This window comes from Canis lupus, chromosome 24, assembly GCF_011100685.1.
Source record: "Canis lupus familiaris isolate Mischka breed German Shepherd chromosome 24, alternate assembly UU_Cfam_GSD_1.0, whole genome shotgun sequence".
Lineage (NCBI taxonomy): Eukaryota > Metazoa > Chordata > Mammalia > Carnivora > Canidae > Canis > Canis lupus.
This window is the reverse complement of record NC_049245.1, coordinates 36,452,833-36,474,495: the sequence shown is the minus strand read 5'-3', so window position 1 is coordinate 36,474,495 and position 21,663 is coordinate 36,452,833. Positions and strand designations below refer to the sequence as shown.

The 21,663-nt window shown below is 39.3% G+C and overlaps 1 protein-coding gene across 13 annotated transcripts in view; it reads left to right on the top strand.

The window, feature by feature from the left end:
• Positions 1-21,663, top strand: part of STAU1 (staufen double-stranded RNA binding protein 1) — a 54,335-nt gene that overhangs the window by 16,976 nt on the left and 15,696 nt on the right. For 4 of the 13 annotated variants that reach the window (XM_038572551.1, XM_038572552.1, XM_038572553.1 and 1 more), the window contains 6 exons: positions 758-1,046; positions 2,832-2,956; positions 5,977-6,181; positions 8,098-8,236; positions 9,482-9,668; positions 19,695-19,793. In XM_038572551.1, coding sequence (XP_038428479.1) covers positions 842-1,046; positions 2,832-2,956; positions 5,977-6,181; positions 8,098-8,236; positions 9,482-9,668; positions 19,695-19,793 — 960 coding nt within the window. In that variant the 5' untranslated portion in view covers positions 758-841. Of the gene's footprint in view, positions 1-757; positions 1,047-2,831; positions 2,957-5,976; positions 6,182-8,097; positions 8,237-9,481; positions 9,669-19,694; positions 19,794-21,663 lie in introns of those variants that run through there. The other 9 variants (XM_038572561.1, XM_038572564.1, XM_038572562.1 and 6 more) reach the window with 5 other exon arrangements.

Below are 21,663 nucleotides of genomic sequence, written 5' to 3'. Positions count from 1 at the left end.
GCTTTTAATCATACAAACATTATAGAATGTTCTTTACTATTCAAATAATTTCTCAGGATCTTGCATGTTGGTGTAGATGCAAGTTTTATTTGGGGTCTGTAACTAATGAGACCATCTCAAACCTCATAGGAAAAAGATCTTTTATTGTCATAAGGAAAAAGAAACAGTAGAAGTAAGAAATTCCTGTCTTTCTTCAGTCAGCTTAAAGGAAAACTGTAAGGGTGCCAGCCTGAGCACGTGGCCCTTCAGTGGAAGCAGTGTGTACATTCACACACTAATGGTCTTAGGAACCAAGTGTGCTTTCACCTTCTGATAATTTTGAGACAAGAAATCTTTACCGTATCCCATATAGTATGGAAAGCCTCTCCGTACCTTTTTTTTTTTTTTTTTTTTTTAGTTTTTTTTTTCCTTTTTTTCCCCCACATTTTTTTAATTAGACATTTTGAATACAGGCTGTAGTTTGTAATTCTTAATTTTCAACAATGAATGTCATTAAACCCTACTGGTGCTCTTTATAAAATAAACATGCAGAGCATATGGGTATTGCAAGTCATTTAAAAGCACTGTCAGAAAGTCACAAGGCCAGGAACTTCACTGTGTACCGAGGGGAACACACTTCTAATACATCAGCATAGCTACAAGCTCAGTGGGACTATTTTCATTCTTGAGTAGGTGACACCAATTTTGACTGAATATTGGCAATTACATATCTCCTCTATAATTTACCTTTTTATTTTCTTTCCCTTACAACTTTTAGGTAGAACTTTAGACTTCATAGCACTGAATTAACCTGCACTGAAAGCTGTTTACCTGCAGTTGTTCACTTTTGTTGAAAGTGACCATGTCTCAAGTTCAAGTGCAAGTTCAGAACCCATCTGCTGCTCTCTCAGGGAGCCAAATACTGAACAAGAACCAGTCTCTCCTCTCACAGCCTTTGATGAGTATTCCTTCTACTACTAGCTCTCTGCCCTCTGAAAATGCAGGTAGACCTATTCAAAACTCTGCTTTACCCTCTGCATCTATTACACCCACCAGTGCAGCTGCAGGTAAGCGTATGAATCCGAGTGTCTTCTTTTTCAAATGTTTTCTTAGCCTGTTTTTTGATCTGATAAGTAGATTGCAGATGTAGGGAGCTCTCACATTACCTTCCAGAAGCAGAAGAAAGTATTAACACCCACACTTCTTTGTTCCAGATGTAAAACACTTGGTTGTATACTGGGTTGACGGAGGCCTGAGTTGACAGACCATTTCAAAGTGTAAGAAAGGGAATTGTAAACTAAACTATAAAACCAAACTTATTAAAAAATGGTGGCCAACAGAAAGGATTGAACAGTAAATACCACTCTGGATATGTTTTGTTGTATGGGAAAATTCTGCTTTTAAAATTATTTCCCAGAACTGACAATCTTTGTATGTGAAAGCCCCTGTTTTAGATGTGTATAAAGATTATATCCCAAGCAAGGGAGCAGCCAGATTCACTGGAAAGCAAGAGAGTGCATTGGCATTTGTTAATTTTTATTTTGAACAAGTAAGTTTGAGATTCCAGACGTAGTTTAGAAGTCACAGTGAGGACCAATTAAAAATTGAACCAAAGAAGCAGAGATTTTTGAAGAGGAAATAAGTTTAGAAGCATTTAAATCTGTTAGGAAAATAAAAATGAACTAAGTGTGCTCATTGATGGAGCACCTGGCCAGCTCAGTCTGAATAACATGTGACCCTTGATATTGGGGTTATAAGTTCAAGGCCCACGTTGGGTTTAGAGATTATGTTTTTAAAAATTTATAAATAAATCTGCTCATTGATGAGAAAAGATTTGAAACACCTGAAAAATAAACAATTCTGAAAACAATATTCTGCTTTCCAACCTTTCCCCAAAGTGGCAAAACCAATTAAATGGGGTGCCAGCATGGGTGTCTCCATAGCAGAGTCACCTTCTAACAAATTCTTTCAACCCCTTGTGCCTGACAGTTTCCCTTGCATTTCCTCCTTCATTTCTCATTTCCTTCACTTTATAAATCTGTCTTAGAGTGTTGGCTCGTCCCTCTCTCAGCTGCACAACATCTGTCACACTACCTCTAGGCTTCCTTGGACTGGCTCACCGGAGAGCAATCTTGACTTGTCATCGTACCCAATAGATTCAGGATTCAGTTTTCCCCAAATTTGCCATTGGAGACCATCTTCAAAGGAAATGTCACAGACTGTTTCAGTCCTCTGGGATTTACTGCTTTTTTCTTCTAATGTGCTCTTACATCCACATCCTACTGACTTGTAAAACTCCCACCTCCAAGGCTGTTTTATTTTACTTGTATAATTCTCAGAAGTAGATAAGATCTGAGGATGGCAGCCTCTGGAGATAAGACTAGGGGTGCCCCTGGAACGAGAAGTTAGCCATGTGGGAAATGACAGTCGTTGTTTGAGAAATGGCATTGGCACGTTGAGTTTTGTGCAATAACCGACAGGGTCCGGCTGACAGCTGTTGTGGTAACCAGTGTGTCTGTGCTCACAAGACCTCTGTGTAATTCCCGTGGTTGGTTATAATAACAGTGCTTCATCTGATTTCAAATCTTGCTTGCTGCCATGGTTTAGTTATTCCCCCTGGCCTCGGTTCTCTCTCTTGGGAAGACACACTTTCCTAGGTTCCCTGGCTTCAGCCGGTTCAGAGAAGACCCCAGCTGTGTCTTCAAGCAGGCGCCACCATGTGGTTTGCAGTTGTGCATCACTGCTGCTCTGAATCCTTAGACCTTCTGCTTTCCCTCTTTTTTCATGTCCCCGGGAGAGCAGCAGTCCTATATACTGCTGGTTGACTTCATTGCTCTTACGTTATTTTTCAGTTCCTTCTAGCATGGCACACCCCAAAGAGAAAACCCCAATGTGTCTTGTGAATGAGTTAGCCCGTTTCAACAAGATTCAGCCTGAGTATAAGCTTTTGCGTGAGCAAGGTCCAGCTCACTGTAAGGTAAATATTGTCCATACTGCTTGTGCATTTATAACCCACCAGGAATGTTTTCTGTCTTTTTATGCTGTTCCAAGTGGTGCTGTGATGCAGAATACATGCTTTCCAGTCACTGAGGCTATCTTCAAGAGATGCAAAAGTAGAGATTTTGGCAATTCGCTTCTCTTCATCCTTGCAGAATGGGTCAAAGAAAAGACATGCTTCTTTTTGGGATATGTGGCTTTTAAAACTCCAGTTAGTGTGTGATTGTCTTTAGGATTCTGAATAGAGACAATTCCCAAGCACCTGTGAATGATTTCCTGTGAGTTTTCCAGGCTCTGGGCCTCCTGGCTACAGCCTGCTCTGGCTCCTTTCCTGCTTCCTTGCATGTGTACCTTAGACTGGGCAGGGAGAGGGGAACAGGAAATCCATTTTGCCACTTGTTAGCAATCCAGGTAAAAGGTTTGAAGATGAGAGGTAGAAATTAGTCTCAAAGTGAGTCCTTTGGATTGTCTCTGATTTCACTTATCCTTGTCTTTCCCCATATCTTAGAGAATGGAAGACTGACTGTAATTTAAATGTTTACTATTTGTTATTCAGGAATTCAGTCTTTGAAGCTTGCTTGATATCTGTACTAATGTAAATCTTGGAACTTAAATGTGTGCATATCTGGCTTTATCTTTGCAGCTGCAGTGTGAGAGAGGGTATGGTATCAGAGAAAAGGAATTGGGCCTCTATTTCCGATCCTAGCTTTGCAGTAAAGAGAATATAATTAAGGATGAGTTATTGGTCTCTTTATGCCTCATTTTTCTTGACATGCAAACCTCAAACCTTGAATGATAACAAGTTTCTTTTCATTTGACTAAAAGTAACATCAGCGGCAATCCTAAATAGGCACCATAGTGTAGTTAGGTGAGTCGCCTTTGGTGTCAGACAGATCTGGGTTTAAATCTCAGTTTCTTCTAGCTATGTGACCTTGGGTAAACTACTACTTTTTTGAACCTTAGTCTCCTCATCTGTAAAATGGGGATAATACCTACCCAAGTAGGTCTACTGTGAGAATTAAACGAGAGACTATGTATTAAAGTGTGGAGCACAATGCCTGGCAGTTAATAAGTCCTTCAGAAATGGTAGCTATTACGCATTTAAGAAACAGAAATTTGAAGAAAAAAAAAAAAGAAACAAATTTGTACTCACATGAAGCGAGTTTTAACATTATTCTAAAGCATGATCATATTTGAAATGTTTCTTTACTTTTGGAAGGCAATTCGTGATTTTCTATAACTGTTCTGTTTCTTCTACAGGATTTTTTTTGCAGACCTTAACTTTGGGATTCCCTTTATTAACTGTTTTCGGTATTTTTTGAAATACGTACTTTCTCACTTAAACTTTAGTGATACTGTAGATAATTTGGCTGTGTGTTCAATCTGTAACTGCCCTTTTTTTTTTTTAACCTTCAAGTTATTCAAAGAGGAAAAGATATTCCCTCCTAGGTGACTATTGGACTCTTTAAAAAATCAGTGGTATGGTGTCATTTTAATTCTCTTGAAACCTAGATTTTAACCCCCACTACTGACCCTCCACACAGGAGGCAGCAGAGTGGCAACAACAGGAGTGGGGAAGGTGCTGGAGAAAGGCAAGATTGTTGATGAAATTAACTCTTTGTTTCCTTAGCTTTTTTCCCCTTCAGTGTCCTTCTATGAAAGGATCATGAAATGCCCTGGAGAATTGGATAGCACTGTAGGCTCCTGCTGTTTTCCTGCTCAGGCCAGCCAGGGTTTTGAGTCCATGCTATCAGTGTTAAATTAGTAACCTTGTGATCTGCAGCATTAATTCAGAGGATCCCCTAATGGTTCCAGTGGGCTGAGGATTTTTAAATTTTTCTCAGTTAGTGGAAGCTATGCACTGAGGGAATCCTCAAGTTAAGACCTACAAGAAAAATCAGCTGTGAAGGCAAGTCACACCCATCCCTTTAGGCACCAAATTTCAATGATCTGGACATTTTCAAATGATGTAGATGGCATTCATATCAGCGTTTCTTATGTAAATTATTTGTAAATGAAACAGTGATATCCAGTGATAAAAGCAGAAAAATAAAAGCTCCACTTACTAAATTCCAAAGTAGTGAGTCTCCAACTTCTCAGTGCGTCAGTATCACTAGAGGAGCTTATTAAAGATACACTTGCTCTGGTCTCCTCCTCCTGCTTCTTAGTCAAAATCCCTGGGCATTTGTATTTTACTAAGCTTCCTAGATGAGCACCAAAGTTAGAGAATCACTGTGGTATGATGGGTCGTGTTGTTTTGATGGAGTATTAATTTAGTTCTGATAGGATTAACATAACCTAATTTTAAGAAAGGAGTGTGTATTTGGGTTATCTTTATATTTAAAACAGAATAAAGAAGCTTGCCATTATCAGCTTTTGCTGAGGATAAAATTAGCTGTTTTGGATGCCTCCTTGAGTTGAGAAACGTTTCTAGATCTCTGCTTGGTGTGGATCAGATTTTCTCCTCAAAGAGGAGGCAGTGTCTGAGTAGTATAGTCTTAGGGAAGTAGAAGGCAGTGTTTTAGAGCCTGGCTGACATTCCCAAATTTATTCAAGTTTTGGTCCTTCTCGGATTGTGTTTTCAGACAAGAGACCACAAACGCATGAGAACATCTTAATTTATATGAGATACTACTATGTTTTTAAATCAAATTTGCTATATTTCTTCCATGAGAAGTAATTGGAAGACAATTTCTATTTGGAGGACTTCCAAATAATCAATGTTTAATATTTTAATATTTAGGAAAATGTTTTCTTAATCTCTTTGTTTACCTCCATTTTTCAAAGCATAGTTTTGTCATAGAGTGCCGTTTAATGCTAGTCAATGATATGTATATCTTTTGGTGTTTATAAAAACAAAAAATGGGGATGAAGGGATAAATTGCCAAGATAATGACCAGGCCTTTTAAACCATGGCCATAAAAAATGTTCAAGGTCCAAGTGACATACTGTAGTCCACATCAGGTATCATGAATTGAGAGCTCACAATTTTCATTGTAGGTGTTTACAGTACAGCTAACACTTGGAGATCAGCACTGGGAAGCTGAAGGAACTAGTATTAAAAAAGCCCAGCACACAGCTGCTGCCAAAGCTTTGGAAGGAACAAAATTTCCTAAACCCATAGCCCGCCCTTTTCGTAGCGAAGGAAGGAATCCAGGTATTATGCGTGGGCCAAGACAGGTTCCTTTCAAAAGTGTGTTTAGAGGTACCCATTCAGTATGTATATGAATTCTTTCTTAACTAACGTGTTGATTTTGAAAGCACAGTTTCTACACTATCAGTGGCAAACGCTTACCTTTTCAGAATCCTTCCCCATACTCTAAAGCATTGGTTCCCAGGCTCTGGTCCCAAGGATGGACAGAAGGTCCTGAGGCGGGGGTGTGTGTCACCAAACAATTTCCAAGATTCCAGAAAAGCTTAGCACAAATACCTTTTGTTCCTTGATAAGGTTGTACAGATTGCCAAGAATGTAGGCTTTAGCTGGAATCACTTCAACCCAGGGTGGAAATATCAATTTTAACACGTTGATCAGAAACCCACATTGTCATACATGCCTCCTGATCATTAAACAGAAGGAGAAAATAACTTAAGTATTTATTACTCAAATACTATTAGTAGCTATTTCTTCAAATAAGGGACCCAAGCAGGGAGAAGAGTAACAGAGAAGAGCATCTGGTAAAAGCTCGGAAACCACTGACCTGCCACGGTGGGTGGGAGTGGCTGTTGTAGCCACATTACCTGTGAGTGGCTGTTTTAGCCACATTACCCGCCGGGCACACGAAGCCATCCCAGTCCCTTTGTACACAGGAAGAAATCCGGGAGATCTCAGCCATACCTTTCTTGTTGCTTTTAATTTCTTTGTGGTGTTTCGGATTCATTCTCCACTGCAGGTAAATTTTATGGGTCAAAACTGCTCTTAAGATGATTCAGGTTATACTTAAAGTGCAGTTGTTTGAATCATAAAGAAAATTTCTTTTGTTTGAAAGAGGCTGGTTATTTCTATGACCCTCTGATTTTGCAAACCCAAAGATATTCTTATAAATTTGATTCATGCACTAAATTTAGTCTAACCAGTTATGGGACAGAATCAAGTCATTTTTTATTTTCCTAAAGAGGCATTTTAAAGTGAATTTTTGTGTGCATTTAAGTTGAACTTTGCCATTGCTAGTGTTGTTCTGTGTTTGATGTGAAAGTGTTGTTTTCAAATGTGATTATGCACTGACATTATTCTTTCCAGCCTGGTTTTCCTTTTACATGTTTTTTAAAGGTTTATGAATTGGATGAACTGAGAGAAAAAAAATTGGAAAATAAACAGTGTGTGTTTTCTACAATTGATAATTCTGAGATAACTCAAATTATACTGCTCTTTTTTTTTATGGAAACAGAACTAATTTTCCTAACAAGTACTCTCACAGGTCAAATCCCAATGTAAATATCAAGATTGGAAATATCTGAATATTTTGCAGCCCTCAACTTGAGTTCTCCAGATATAATTTAGTTGCCTCCTCCTCAGTGATTCCACACCTTTCCTCATAGCACATATCCTGTTGTATAGTAGTTCTTTGAGAGTGTTTGTGTTCTTTGAATCCTCTGGGGCAAGAATTGTGTCCCTTAGCACAGGGCTTTACATCCAGTTGGTATTTAATAAGTGCATCATTCTCTGAAATAGTATGCATAAACATATCTCTAAGTGTAAGCCAATAACCCAGCAAGTCAGTACTACCAGTTATATTGGCTAAGGATTCCCAAACAGTAAAATGATTTGGACAGTCACAAGGGATTTTTTTTTTTAACTGTGGGATTTGATGTGTATTGGAACTGCTTCTAATAACTGGAATGAGGGGCTTCCATAATGATAACATTTTGTGCTAGTTGTTGACTCTCTAATAGCTCTTGTAGTGTATTTGATGGTGTTGACTATGTATTAATATCTAGAAATCACAGAAGATGTTTGGATTTCCTGACCTGATGCCTAGTGATGAAGTACTTAGATCCTTTCATGAAATGCATTATGAATCCAATTAGTAGAAAGCATGCTATTTTTAAATTTTATTTTATTTTAATGACCATCATTCTCATGTCAGAAAACAACCAGTTCTCTGTTTTGGTTCTGTGTTGCAGAAAGCATAACCCCTACTGTAGAGCTAAATGCACTGTGCATGAAACTTGGAAAAAAACCAATGTATAAGCCTGTCGACCCTTACTCTCGGATGCAGTCCACCTATAACTACAACATGAGAGGAGGTGCTTATCCCCCGAGGTATGTGTCTTGTTTTAAATATAAGTGAAAATATATCTCATTTTTGACATGGAAGAACAAAATCTGTAGATTGTGGAGCACATAATGATTTGGTCATCTTTAGGCTTGCCAAATGTTGAAGTCAGCTTTAATTGTGCTGGTGCTTTTGGAACTGTGTCTTGATGCTCCTTTAACTCCTGTTGCTGGCAAGGACCTGAGCATATTCCTCGCTAGCAGTGTGGCTATGCTTGGAGAAAATCTGGTTAAAGATCACCTTTCTAACCACTTTGTGTAACTGAGTCATATTTGAGCATGATTCCCACAACATCAAGATTCTTGGGGTGCCTGGGTGGCTCAGTTAAGCATCTTCCTTCAGCTCGGGTCATGATCCCACTGGGATTGAGACCACATCGGGCTCCCTACTCTCTGGGGAGCTGGCTTCTTCCTTCCCTCTGTTGCTGCTCCCCCTGCATTTGTGCTCTCTCTCTCTCTGTCAAATAAATAAATACAATAAAAAAAAAAAAAAAACAGGACTCTCAGCATTCATAGATTTGATTATTGTTTATTGGGTACTTTTTGATTTAGAACTTCTTTGCTTTGTAATAGCCTCGGAGTACAAATGCAGTAAAATACTAATTGAAATGCAAAAACATCATGTGTTAAAAACCTCCTGTTGGCAGTCATAAGACATTAGTGGATAGATTAATGATCAGAATGGAAGTCTTCCTATCGCTGCCTGACTTGATAGCGGCAAAGCCATTTAAAAAATACAAGCTCGAAACGTAAGAAGCCAGACTCTGCCAGGCTTTAGACTTGTTGGGGTTTCTAGAAATGAGGGTCCTTCCTAAAAAAGCAAAAACACTTTGGTTACAAAATTCCCGGCCTTTTCTGGAGGTAGTCAGGTGTGGCTCTCAGATATGAGAACATAGAGCAAGTTAAGTTTTCTACCTCAGCCAAAACCTAATTCATTTTAGATTTTGTGAATTTGGATTAGCATTATAGATTGAACTCATAATCTGTAAGCTAGTCCATTCTGTGAAACATAAGTTTGCTTGCTAAAGAGTATTTGCTCATTCTGTGTGCCACTTCTGATCCAGTGTAAGCCTTCAAAATCTGTGTGTATATTGATAAGGAGTCCTTAATAGCAAGCAAGCCCTGATGTGATGAGGACCTTTGATGAAGGAAAGACCCGGAATTTGCCAGAGAAGGTATGAGAGACTTACTGATCTGAGACTGTAACTCTGCTAACCCCGTTTTTACTTTCAGGTACTTTTACCCATTTCCAGTACCACCTTTACTTTATCAAGTTGAGCTTTCTGTGGGAGGACAGCAGTTTAACGGGAAAGGCAAGACGAGGCAGGCTGCAAAACACGACGCTGCTGCGAAAGCCTTGCGGACCCTACAGAGCGAGCCCCCGCCCGAAAGACCGGAGGGGAGGCGGCTGGGCGAGCAGGTGGGTGTGGAGAGGCATCCACTCTGGGGCTTTTTCTGAGAAGATGCATTGAGAGCTGTCCATAATGTTTGTTATTTGGTACCTTACCCCCTCCTTAAAAAAAAGTCATAGCAAGAATGTCGGATGCCTTCTTTTTTCTGCGGTATAGTTTTGAGTGAAGTGAACGTGGTAGAAAGATTGACTCAGTTGAGTTGTGAAGCACATGTATGGATGAATTCTTTGGTGCAAAAGATTATGCTTGTCAGAATCTACTGTGATTTATGGTACCAGCTTAGAGAATTTTCTGAAGCCATTTTTGATCAGCTTCTCTGTTATATGGAAGTCCCTGTTATCTGTTGCTGCATAACAAACCATTTCAAAACTTAGTGGCTTAACCACCTGTAAGCATTTATTTTGCTCATGTATCTGCAGTGTAGGCAAGGCTTGGAACGGGAGCTGGTCTCTGCTCGGCATAGCTTTGGCTAAGTGGCTCTGCAGGGGCTAGAGGATCCACTTTCAAGATGGCTCCCTCCCCTCACATGGCCAGAAGTTGGTGCTGGCCATCAGCTGAGAGCTCGGCAGGGGCTCTGGTCCGAAGATCTTCGTTCCTCTCAGTTAACCTATGCAGAGGCTGTTTCCCATCCTCATGGTATGGGGTGCTGGGTTCTAAGACTGAGTATCCTAGAAGACAGGAAAGGGAAGCAGCTTCCAGTTTTTAAGGGCTAGACCCAGAAGTCCCTCAGCATTGCTTCTGCCATATTCTATAGGTCAAGTAGGCACAGAGCCCAGATTCAAAAGGAGGAGATACAGAACCTCCCTTTTTTCTTAATAGGTAAGATTCACACAACATAAATTCATAATTTGAACCATTTTAATAAGTGCAGAGGTCAGTTGCTTTTATATTACATTGACAATGTTAGGAACTCTGCTTCTGGATGAGAATAGTGTCAAAGAATTTGGGGGCCGGTTTTATCTCATGGTTGGAATAGGTTTTTAACTTCTTGAGACTAAATAGGAATGTAGGTTTTATGAAGTCAGTGACTGTTTTTCATTACAGTGTGTTTCCGTTTTCCAGTGTAATCACACATTTTAAAAACAGAGATCATCAGTTTCCAGGGTCCACTGGAGACCAAATAAAAGAAGGGACTGTAACTTAGAAGAGGAGGATTTCATGAAGTTAAAAGGATGAGCTTCTCACTGGTGAGATTTGTTAGAGGCAGTAGGTAGTGTAATCTGAGTCATTTTGGAATCTTTGCATTTTTTAACTTCACTTTGGTGCTAATGTAATTGGAGTCAGATGGGGTAGTTATTTCTCAGTTTTTTGTAGCCAGCAGTTGTTAAACGATTGCTGAACACTGGTATGTGGGTTGTCTGCTTCAGAACCACTTGAGAAGTTAAAAAAAAAAAAAAAATTCCTTGGTCCAGCCCACATGATTCTAATAGGAGTCTGACTTTTGCTTTTTTTCCCCTCTTTTTAAATGTGCTCTTGGAGTAGCTCTAAAGCTCAGTCAGGGCTTGGGAACCCGGTCCTAAGTATTATCAGTGCTTACCCGTCAGGTAGCCACCCCACTTGGAATCCTGTTTGATGGTACTCACCATATTGCCAAAAAGGAAGGTGCCCATTGGTGTCTCCAGTCTGATCCCACACTGGAGCAGTGTGGTGGGCTCTGGCCTGAGGGCAGAGGCTGGAGTGGATGTGCTTTCCTAAGCTGCATTTCACTGGCTCATCTGCCATCTGTACAGAGCTTTTCTGAGAGTAATGTTAAATCTCCTTGTGCCCTGTTCTACTTCTGTATAGTTTGAAATAGAGATAGTGTCCTTCAGAAATGGCTCAAAGACTGGTTTAACCAGTGCTGCAGAAACAAGAATCATTGAGTCAGATAAGACTTTCTTCGAGATAATAAATGAAACCCTTGACCTCCTGCCTCATTGAGCTGCTCTTGATTTACCAAACCTCCTGGATAAGTGGGTAGTAGAGTGCAAAAAGAGACAACTTCTGTTTGTTTTTAATTAATTAATTTTTAGATAAGGAGTGTGTGAGCAAGTGGGGAGGGGAGGAGCATAGGGAGAGGGAGAGAGAATCCCAAGCAGGTTCCACACCCAGTGCAGAGCCTAACTTGAGGCTCGATCTCATGACCTTGAGATCATTACCTGAGCTGAAATCAAGAGTCAGAGGCCCAACCAACTGAGCCACCCTAGCGCCCCAAGAGAGACATTTTTAGAAGGTATCTTTTTTTCTTACAGTTAGTGCATGTGAACTATAAAAACTTAAAAATTATACATCTTGGTGGATGTCACTGAATATATAATTAAATACATGTACCTATATATTTAACAGAAGTGGGGTGATATTGTATGGTAACCACTTTTTGTTTTTCATGGAACTGCTTACCATGAGTACATTGTCATGCCATTTACTTATAATTCCTTGGAGGACTCAAATTCATCTTGCATCTAAGCACTTCTTAATGGCTACAAAGTGTTTCACTGTGTGAACATACCAGTTTATTTTTTCAACAGAAGTTTAGTTATATGGGTTGTTTGCAGTGTTTCCTTTTAGAAAATAGGTAGTGAAGAACATTGTTGTAGTTAAATCTTTGTGCATGTCTATCAGTGTTTTTATGACCCACAGACCTGGAGTGGAATTGTATGGCTGTATGTATGGCCAAGTTCCCCACTAGAAAGATGATACCAACAGAGTGTGAGCAGCCTATTTGCCCCTAGCCCACCAGTATTGTAAATCATAATTTTAAACAAACTGTTCATTTTACTTTTGAAGGTTTGTAGAGCATGTGATTGTGTGGTGGATCAATTCGTCTTCTGCAGAACATGGCTAATAAAGACAGCAGTTTTTACCTACAAGGCAGATATGGTCTGGTCCCATGATGATAGGGCATCATGCTAGGTCCTGAAGAAATACCACAGCCCTGTCCCTTCCCTGGTGGAGCTTCATTGAACAGCTGACAGATGTTAACATCAGAATTATCAGAGTGCAGTGAGTGTTAGTGTGAGAAGTAGCAAGTATTATGAGAGCATCAGATGTCTGTCTTATTTATTTGAGAGAGTGGGGGCACAAACGGGAGGGGCAGGGGGAGAAAACATCTTGAGCAGGCTCCATGATGAGTGTAGAGCCCAGTGCAGGGCTTGATCCCCTGACCCTGAGACCATGACCTGAGCTGAAACCAGGAGTTGGACGCTTAACCAACTGTGCCACCCGGGTACCCCAAATGTCTCCTTTTTTTTTTTAAGGTTGTATTTATTTCTTAGCATGAGTGGGTGAGGGCAGAGGGAAAAGCAGGCTCCTCGCTGAGCAGGGAGCCTGATATAGGACTCAAGGATCATGACCTGAGCCAAAGGCAGATGCTTAACCAGCTGAGCCACCCAGGTGCCCCTAAATGTCTCCTTTAGATTGGAGTGATGGTGATGCATTCAGAGAAGTCCTTTCTGAGGAAGTGGCATTGAAGCAGAAACCAAAAATAAGCAGAACTGTGGGAGCAGCTTATGTAAAGGTCCTGCACTGGGAAACTGTCCCCTACTCCCTTTATTTAAAATCGAAGGCTTATGGTAATAAAGAATGACTTATTCCATGTCTGAGCTAGATGGTTAATAGCCACAATATTTGTAATAGACAAAACAGGACCTAGCTTAATGTCCAGTAGTAGGGAAGTAGTTAAATAAACAGATAACATTTGTCCAAAGGAGTCCCAGATCTAGAGGCCTGTAATGCATTGAGTAGTGGGAATCAAGAACCAGGGCTGTAATCTTGTAGATAGTATGATCCTGTTTGTGTTAAGCCAGCTGTTGTGTATGTATGTATGCATATGTATATGTTTGCTTGCACATAATTTCTGTCTTAAAGGTGGTATCAAGCTTTAAAAGTCTTTTTCTCTTGGTGGTAGTGTTGGAAGACAGACTTTTTAAAAAAAAATTGTACTGTTTGAAGGGTTTTTTTTAATACTACTTGTGTAAAAATAAATACATGCAGCTTCTTCTGGTCTTAAGTCTTCTCTTCTCTTGGGCTAGGGATGTATTTAGGTGAGACTTAACCTAAAATTGGAGACCTTGGTTTTCATCACTGTCTCAGGGTCCATTGGACCCAGTTTTCATTTTTGAGCTTCTTTTTCAAGCTCTTTAACGATTGATATTGCATGACTTGTATTCTTTTCTGGAGACCTTAAAAAGAACAAAGAAAACATACTTTTTTAAATAGAATAAAACTTATTCTGTCTTACAGTGATTACATAGGTCCTTTGAACCCTTCTGTAAATCTTTACCTTAGGGAATCTAAATTTTCCTTTGTCTTGAGACATTTTGCTGTTTGTCATCTTATATATCATTTCTTTTTTTTAAGATTTTATTTATTTATTCATGAGAGACATAAGAGAGATACAGACTCAGAGGCAGAGGGAGAAGCAGGCTCCCTTGGGGAGCTCAATGCAGGACTTGATCTCAGGACCCCAGGATCATGACCTGAGCCAAAGGCGGACACTTAACCACTGAAACACCCAGGCATCCCCTATGTATCATTTCAGCACTCTTTGTCATCATTCCTAAATATGCTGAGCAAAACTCAGATAAAAGGACATGGAATTACAGTGTAATCCCATGGTATCTGATACAGTAGTGAAATAACTCGTTATCGCATCATCCTCTGCTGTGCTTATTGTACTGCCCAATGCAGTGCATCCTTCTTCCAAGAAGATGCAGAAGATCGGAAACACTATCTTTTTCTTGTGCTCTTAGCTTTCTTTGAATTCAGGTGGGAATTTAGAATTTTTGTTTGCCTCTAATGGCAAAAAGAAGAAAATTGGCAGAGGAAGACCTTCCCATTATTAGGTAAACGTGAAGATAAAAGCAGAGGGATAGCAGTGCCTTAGTCTCCAGTGGTGATGGTAGAATTGAGAGTTCAAGCAAATCTCAGACTGTGCATCTTCAGATGGTATCTTAGATAAACTCCTCTCCCAAACTCAAGAATCAGCAAGTAAACAGTATATTTCTATAGTGTATGAAAAGGAAATGTGTATTCTCTTCTGGCCATTCAACAGGAAGGACTTTGACACACATTATTTTGTGACAAGAAGCTGGAACATCCTGCTTTGATTATTAAAAAGTATGTGACAACATTCTTTCAGTTCTTACGATGTTTGGCCACCAGAATTTATTTCTCACCACTTATTGTCTACAAAATAAGTGGACAAATGCAAAAGGAGATGTGTGTACAAAAGTGATTGGGAGGATATAGATGATAAAATAATGACAAAACTCTTTAGATCCTTCTTTGGGCATTTAGAAATCTAAAAATGAAAGCATTTTGTAGCTATGGAGCAAAGAAGATGGCTGTTCTGTCTTCAATACAATTATGAGTCAGTGTCACAAGTAGTGTGTTCTCATGATACCAGTACAAGAAGAATCAGAAGTCATGATAAGCTAGAATCCACTGGGGATGGCATCGCTGTAGGTGGGCTATGCTGTAGCTTCAGATATGCCAGCTGATGAGCATTTAGCTGCATTTAAAGAACTGCCCATTTGGAGTACATAAATGCCTTCCAGACTACATAGTGGAATAAAAACTTGGATTTGCTATTTTAGTTTCTTTTTGTTTTTAAAGATTTATTTATTTGAGAGAAAGCACGCACATGCACACAAATGGTGGGGGAAGGGGCACAAGGAGAGAGAGACTCTCAAGCAGACTCCCTACCCAGTGTGGAGCCGATGCTCCATCCCACAAACCTGAGATCATTACCTGAGCTGAACTCAAATGTTAGAAGCCTAACCTATTAAGCCACCCAGGTGCCCTGCTATTTTAGTTTCTTGTTAAAATCTCTAATGAAAAGATTTCTTATTGTCCTTTTATTCTGTATGTTATTTGTAAAATGACTAAATATAGAAAAATAAAAAGAGTCTGTTGGAGCCAGATAATAAATGGTGAGATGACTATTTTTTTCTGGCATACTGAGGGTTAAGCATGGTTCAGAGTGTTTTTTTCTTTTCTTAATGTTGCCTAGATTTTATTGCTGAACCATACACTATGGAATTGATGTTAACAGTAATTCCCACTTCATGAAGGTAAGACTAAGGCTCCACTGCACTTTCCCCATCTTACTGGGAATGGTATTTGTGGATTTGTTTTTGACTCATTCTGCTGCTTTCCCATTGCAACATTTTGTTCAATCCAGATAATATCAAAATTATTTATGTAAAAGAGCAACATAATCTCCCTTCCAAGTAAATGTATATCTATGTTTCCTGTTTTGCATTTTTATTTTACTGGCTGCTTTGTCCCTATTGAAATCCCTTTAGAAAAAAAAAATGAAATCCCTTTAGAAACAATGGCTTAGAGCAGTGAATCTCCACTCTGCTTGTAAAATCAGCTGGGGTCTTTTAAAAAAAAAATACTGTAAATAAAATGAATATCTAAGCCCTACCTGAAAAAAAATTATTATTATTATTATTTTTTTTTTTTCTGAAAAAAATTTAAATGCACTCATTTGGAGTAGGAATCTAGCTTACCATTGTCCTTGCAAGGCTCCCAAGTGATCCTGATGCTGCTATGGTTAAGAAACAGTGGCTTACAGTTTAAATTTTTGCAGTAGGTTGTTGTTTTCCATCAGACTTATGTGGAAGCTCAATATATAAAATAAGAAAATAGCATTTGATTAGTATAAACTTATAAGTTTGAATTTTATAGTATATGTGAAGTCAGTCAGTGAAAATGATTTATATTAATTTTCAAAACACAAAATTGTACCATATATTGTTTTCATTCATTAGCAAAACATGGCTGGGAAATATACATTCCCATTTTAAAATCATGATTAAGAAAAAAAAAATAAAATCATGATTAAGGCTGCCATGGGAAGGAGAGTGAGAAGAGCTGCATTGTTTTCCTTAAAAAAGAAAAAAAAAATTAATGTCAGTAGTTGTTAATGTTGACATTGTTAAATCCAGTACAGTTGTCTGTTACATTATTTATCTGTACTTTTCTAAATGTTTAAAATAGGTCATAAAAGCTAAAGCTAATTGGGCTGGTAAAATGAACAACAGACTTGAAAATTGGAGTACGTGCATGGTGATTGAAGTCTTATTTTAGCCTCAACACCCAGGTTATTTCTAAATTTTGTTCTGGTTGCATTAACATTTACTTAGCGTCAGAGTGGTGCCTTTGTTTTAACAGTTCATCTACTTAAAAAACCTCTGGATACCCTTCAGATAAACAGCTGCTCGGAAACCTTTTTTGTGCACAAAAATGAATTAACCTGTTAGCACAAGTTAATATGTTGACAGTCTCTAGTGTGTTAATACTTGGTACAAAACATACTTTTTGGGTTGCTTTTTAAAGATAAACAAAAAGGTTACCATTACAACCATTTTTTAAGTGCACATTTCTCAGTTGTGCAACTATCACTGTTACCCATTTTCAGAACTTTTTTTATCATCCTGTATTGAAACTCTGTATACATTAAATAGTTCCTTCCCCACCCCCCAATAATCCCCCAGGAGGAGCATCTGTTCTACTTCTGTCTCTATGCATTTGCCCATTTTAGATACCTAATATAAGTGGATATTCATCTTTCGTTGTCAGGCTTATTTCATATATCATGTTTTCAAGGTTCATCCATGTCATAGCATGTGTCAGCATTTCCTTCTTAAAGCTCCGTTGTGTGACCATTTCACGTTTTGTGTATCAGTTCATCTGTTGGTGGATATTTGGGTCGTTTTCACTTTTTGGCTACTGTGAATAATGCTACTATGAACATAGGTGTCCAAGTATCTGTTAGAGTCCCTACTTTTAGTTCTTTCGAGTATATATCTACTTGCAAAATAGCTGGATTATCCTGTAAATCTGTTTAGCTTTTGAGGAACCACCAACCTGTTTTTTTTGCACAGAGACTGGGCCTTTTACATCTCACCAGGAATGCCCCAGGCTTCCTGGTGTTCCATGTCCTTGCTAACACTTGCTGTTTCCTGTGGCCCTTCTTAAGGGGCGCAAAGGGGTGTCTCACTGTGGTTTTGATTTCCATTTCCCTAATGATGAGTGGTGCTGATGAGCTCATGTACTTGTTGGCCGTTTTTCTTCCTTCTTCAGAAAATGTCTATGCAGGTCCTTTTCCCATTTTTAAATTGGGTTGTTGAGTTGTTTATATATTCTGGATATTAATTCTTTATCAGATATATGATCTGCACGTACTTTCTCCTATCTGTGGGTCGTCTTTCTTACAGCATCTTTTGATGCACGGAGTATTTAATTTTGATGCAGTCAGTCCAGTTTATTGGCTTTTTCTTTTGTTGCCTCTGCCTTCTGTCTCCTATCCAAGAAGTCGCTGCCACATCCAGCGTCATGAAGCTTTTTCCTGACATTTTCTTCCAAGAGTTTTATGATTTTAGCCCTTATGTTTAGGTCTTTGATCCATTTTGAGGTAATTTTTGTATATGGTATAAGGTAGTTAGTTTTTTTTGGGGGGGGGGTTGCATGTGGAAATTTGTTTTTCTAAGCACCATTTGTTAAACATACTTTTTAAAATATAGGATTTTTTTTTTTTTTTTTAGTTTAAAACTTGTTTAAAATATAAATTTCACACCAAACCTCCATGGAACTCTAAGGCATTTTGCTTGAAGATTTCTAGCTTTAAAGATTCACGCATAAAAAGTCAGGCCCTCTTTCTGTTTAGGATTTAAACAAGAATAAAAGTAATGTTAAGTTAATAAAGCCACCAGAAGTGCTATGCAAATAGTTCTGACCAGGGGCAACCCCAGTGGCGCAGGGGTTTAGCGCTGCCTGCAGCCTGGGGTGTGATCCTGGAGACCTTTAGCGCCCTTGTCCCATGTCAGGCTTCCTGTATGGAGCCTGCTTCTCCCTCTGCCTGTGTCTCTGCCCCTCTCTCTCTGTCTCTAGGAATAAATAAAATCTTAAAAAAAAAAAAAAAAAAAAGTTCTGACCAGGCAGAGTGTGTGAAGTGAAACCTGCCCGGAAAGAATGCTGCCATCATGGCAAGAGAGAGAATTAGAGAATGTCTGGGATGGATTTACTGGTGTAGGATTATATTCTTGATTGTATTAATTTTTTTAACTTAAGAGTTTTGTTCCTTTTCATTATAGTGTGAAATATTGATCCATGTGGGTATAAGATTTATCTGATAAACATAGAAATGCACAACCAACAAAATCCTAGATAGTCCTACATTTTGCCTGTGCAGTGGTTTTAACCATGGGTTCTTGTCAGAGAGTTCTAGTCTTGGAACTAAGATTTTATAAATTCTTTGATAAAAGTCACAGTAATATGAAGAAAAATGCAGCCCTTTTGCCACAATCTGGGTGGAGGGGAGGCGTGGCTATTAACTGAGCTTATCTGGATTCTCTTTGTCACTGCTGCCTGATAGAGAGTCCACGTTATCAGCTTGCACAGAGAAGATCTCTGCCCTCCCCAATCCCAGCCCTGGCTAGAGGAAAATGAACTTGTTATAAAGATAGAGTCTCAGCCTTTGTTGAGCTTGCATTTGATTATTTTGCACTTGAATTTCCACCAGCAACAGGAAGTACAAGATCTGTACATAATTTTGCACTTTGTTCCATTGCATCCTTTTTTTAAAAAGTGGGTTTCCAGGGACTATGTCCAAATAAGAAACCTGCATTCTTAGGTGGAGAGATTTCTGTTTGAACTTGCCACATCCCACACAGAGCTGTCTGTATTCTGACTTTTTCCAAAATGTGGCTTGCCCATCCTCAAGGAAGGCTCTGGAAGTCAGTCACTCTTCCCGAACATCCCTGGCATGTAGTTGCACCACGATGAGGCTGATTCACACCCCCGAGTCTGTTAGGTGTGGGTCATTTTATGGTGGATTTATGAGGAACAAGCTGACCCAAGTGTGAATATCTTTTTTTTTTTTTTTTTTTAACCTTTAAATTCACTGACACATGGCACACAGGTGGCCTTCCTTGCTAGGATAGTGTACTCCTTAAAGCCAAGGTTCAGTGCTTTTAAGGTTTATCACAGCTAGGACATTGACAGTTTTTCATGAGTTAACTACTAAATAATTATTCTTCCTTTAGGTGAATGGAAGAGAATCAGAAGAAGAAAATCTCAATAAATCTGAAATAAGTCAAGTGTTTGAGATTGCACTTAAACGGAACTTGCCTGTGAATTTTGAGGTAAGCTTGTTTTACATGTAGAACTCCAGTTTAAAATACTGTTGGAATGATTTTTTCCCTAAATAACACTGGAATAATCATCACATACACATGAACCTGTAGATTGAAGACTCAGACTTCTTAGGGCTTGCTAATTTAGGAGCAGCCGTGCTCCTCCAGAGAGTCCACGGATGGTCTTGGTAGATATGTGAGCCTACCAGAATGGTTTTGAAGATAGTGTGTTCTGGAGAGAGTCCATTGTTTTCATAAGACTCTCAAAAGATTCTGTTACTCCCAAAATGTTAATCTCCATAATAGTCCCTAAGAATCACGTAGTTAAAAGGACATCAGTTGCGCCCTTGCCCAGCATTTGTCCTATAATTCACCCCTTTATGGTCTTAGAAACAGTAATTAATGGGTTGTTAGTTCAAAATGGAAAATAAGGTACATTTAGTACATGTTTCCTTCAAAGACGCAGTGAGTCCAAATAGATGGGGCAAGTAAGGGAGGTTAATAAGTTTCCCTTAATGGTCTGACACACGGTGAATCTTTGCAGATCCTTTCGGTTTCCATGCTCGGTTATGCAAGTTTGTGTTTTACTATGCAATGTAGATTTCTTTATCAATTCTTTGGTCTTTCAGAGATGACTTTTTTTGCTTGCTTGTTTGCATGCTTGAGAGAGGGAGAGAGCATCTGCACACCTGGTGTGAGGGCAGGGATGAGCTCAGGGTTACAGAGGTGACTGCTAGGGCCCTAGATCCCTGTGAAGCTTGCCACCTATTCCTACTGATTGTTATCCTGCCTGAGAGTCACAGAGCTTTCTGGAACCCTAGTGGAGGAGTACCATTTTGTTTTTGCTCTGTGGGATTTGAGGACCAGATTGCTTCTGTCCCACTTCTACTGTGTTTAGATTTCAGAGTGGTTTTTCAAGCTTGTGTTCAGGAATAGGTAACACATAGCAAGGGATTGTCTAGTAGTCACATAAAGGAAGTTTTGGGAGCGCCCTCTGGTGGGGAAATATCCCTTTAAGGTAATCATTTAAGATGTTCCAGTTTGCACGCTGGTGGTGGTGGTGTGGAGTATGCTAATTTGAGTATTTACCTGAAATAGCTCATCTGTCAAAAATACATATTACTTATGTTATTATCTTAGCAGGGGCTTTCATTTTTTACCACAGTTCTATCTCATGCACCTGGAAGATTACTTGGTACCCACTGGATGCTAAGGAAGTATTTGTTAAATGAATGGAACAGTTATTTTTTTTTACTAAGTTCTTTATAGTAAAATTTATCACATAGGAAGCTGGGTTAGAAGTGTTTAATAGAGAAGGCAGGAATCTTTCCTGGATTCTTCAGGGAAAAAGTGTATATGGCTTGGCTTTTGATAAAATATATAGTTTCAGGTAAAAAATATGATGGTGCTGATTGATAAAATCACCAGGAGGCAGTTATGACCTCATTGCACTAAATCCATTGTAGGTGGAACTCCAAATTTAGATCGGAGGGCTCAAGATGTGAGGAGATGATGGAGTGATCTCTGAGATGCCGGGGTGGGGCTGAGCAGTTGGAAACCAGGCTCTCAGGCTGGGAGGTGGTGTGTGAGGGGCCCTTGGCAGCTCTGCAGTCCATCTGCAGGGGCTCCTGTCAGCTGGATTCCTACAGGCAGACCTCTTCCTTTGGGGGGCAGTGAAGGCTGCTCTCACAGGGTCCACCAGTTCTCGCCTGGGGAGCACAGCACTGCTGTTTTTGGGCTCATTTGGTTTTCCTAGCCATTTTTTGAATGTTTTATTTTGAAAAAGTTCAGACCTGTAGAAAAGTTGGAAGAATGGGACAGTGAATTTCTCCTTCACTGAGATTTACTAATGATTAACATTTTTTAAAATAAGATTTTA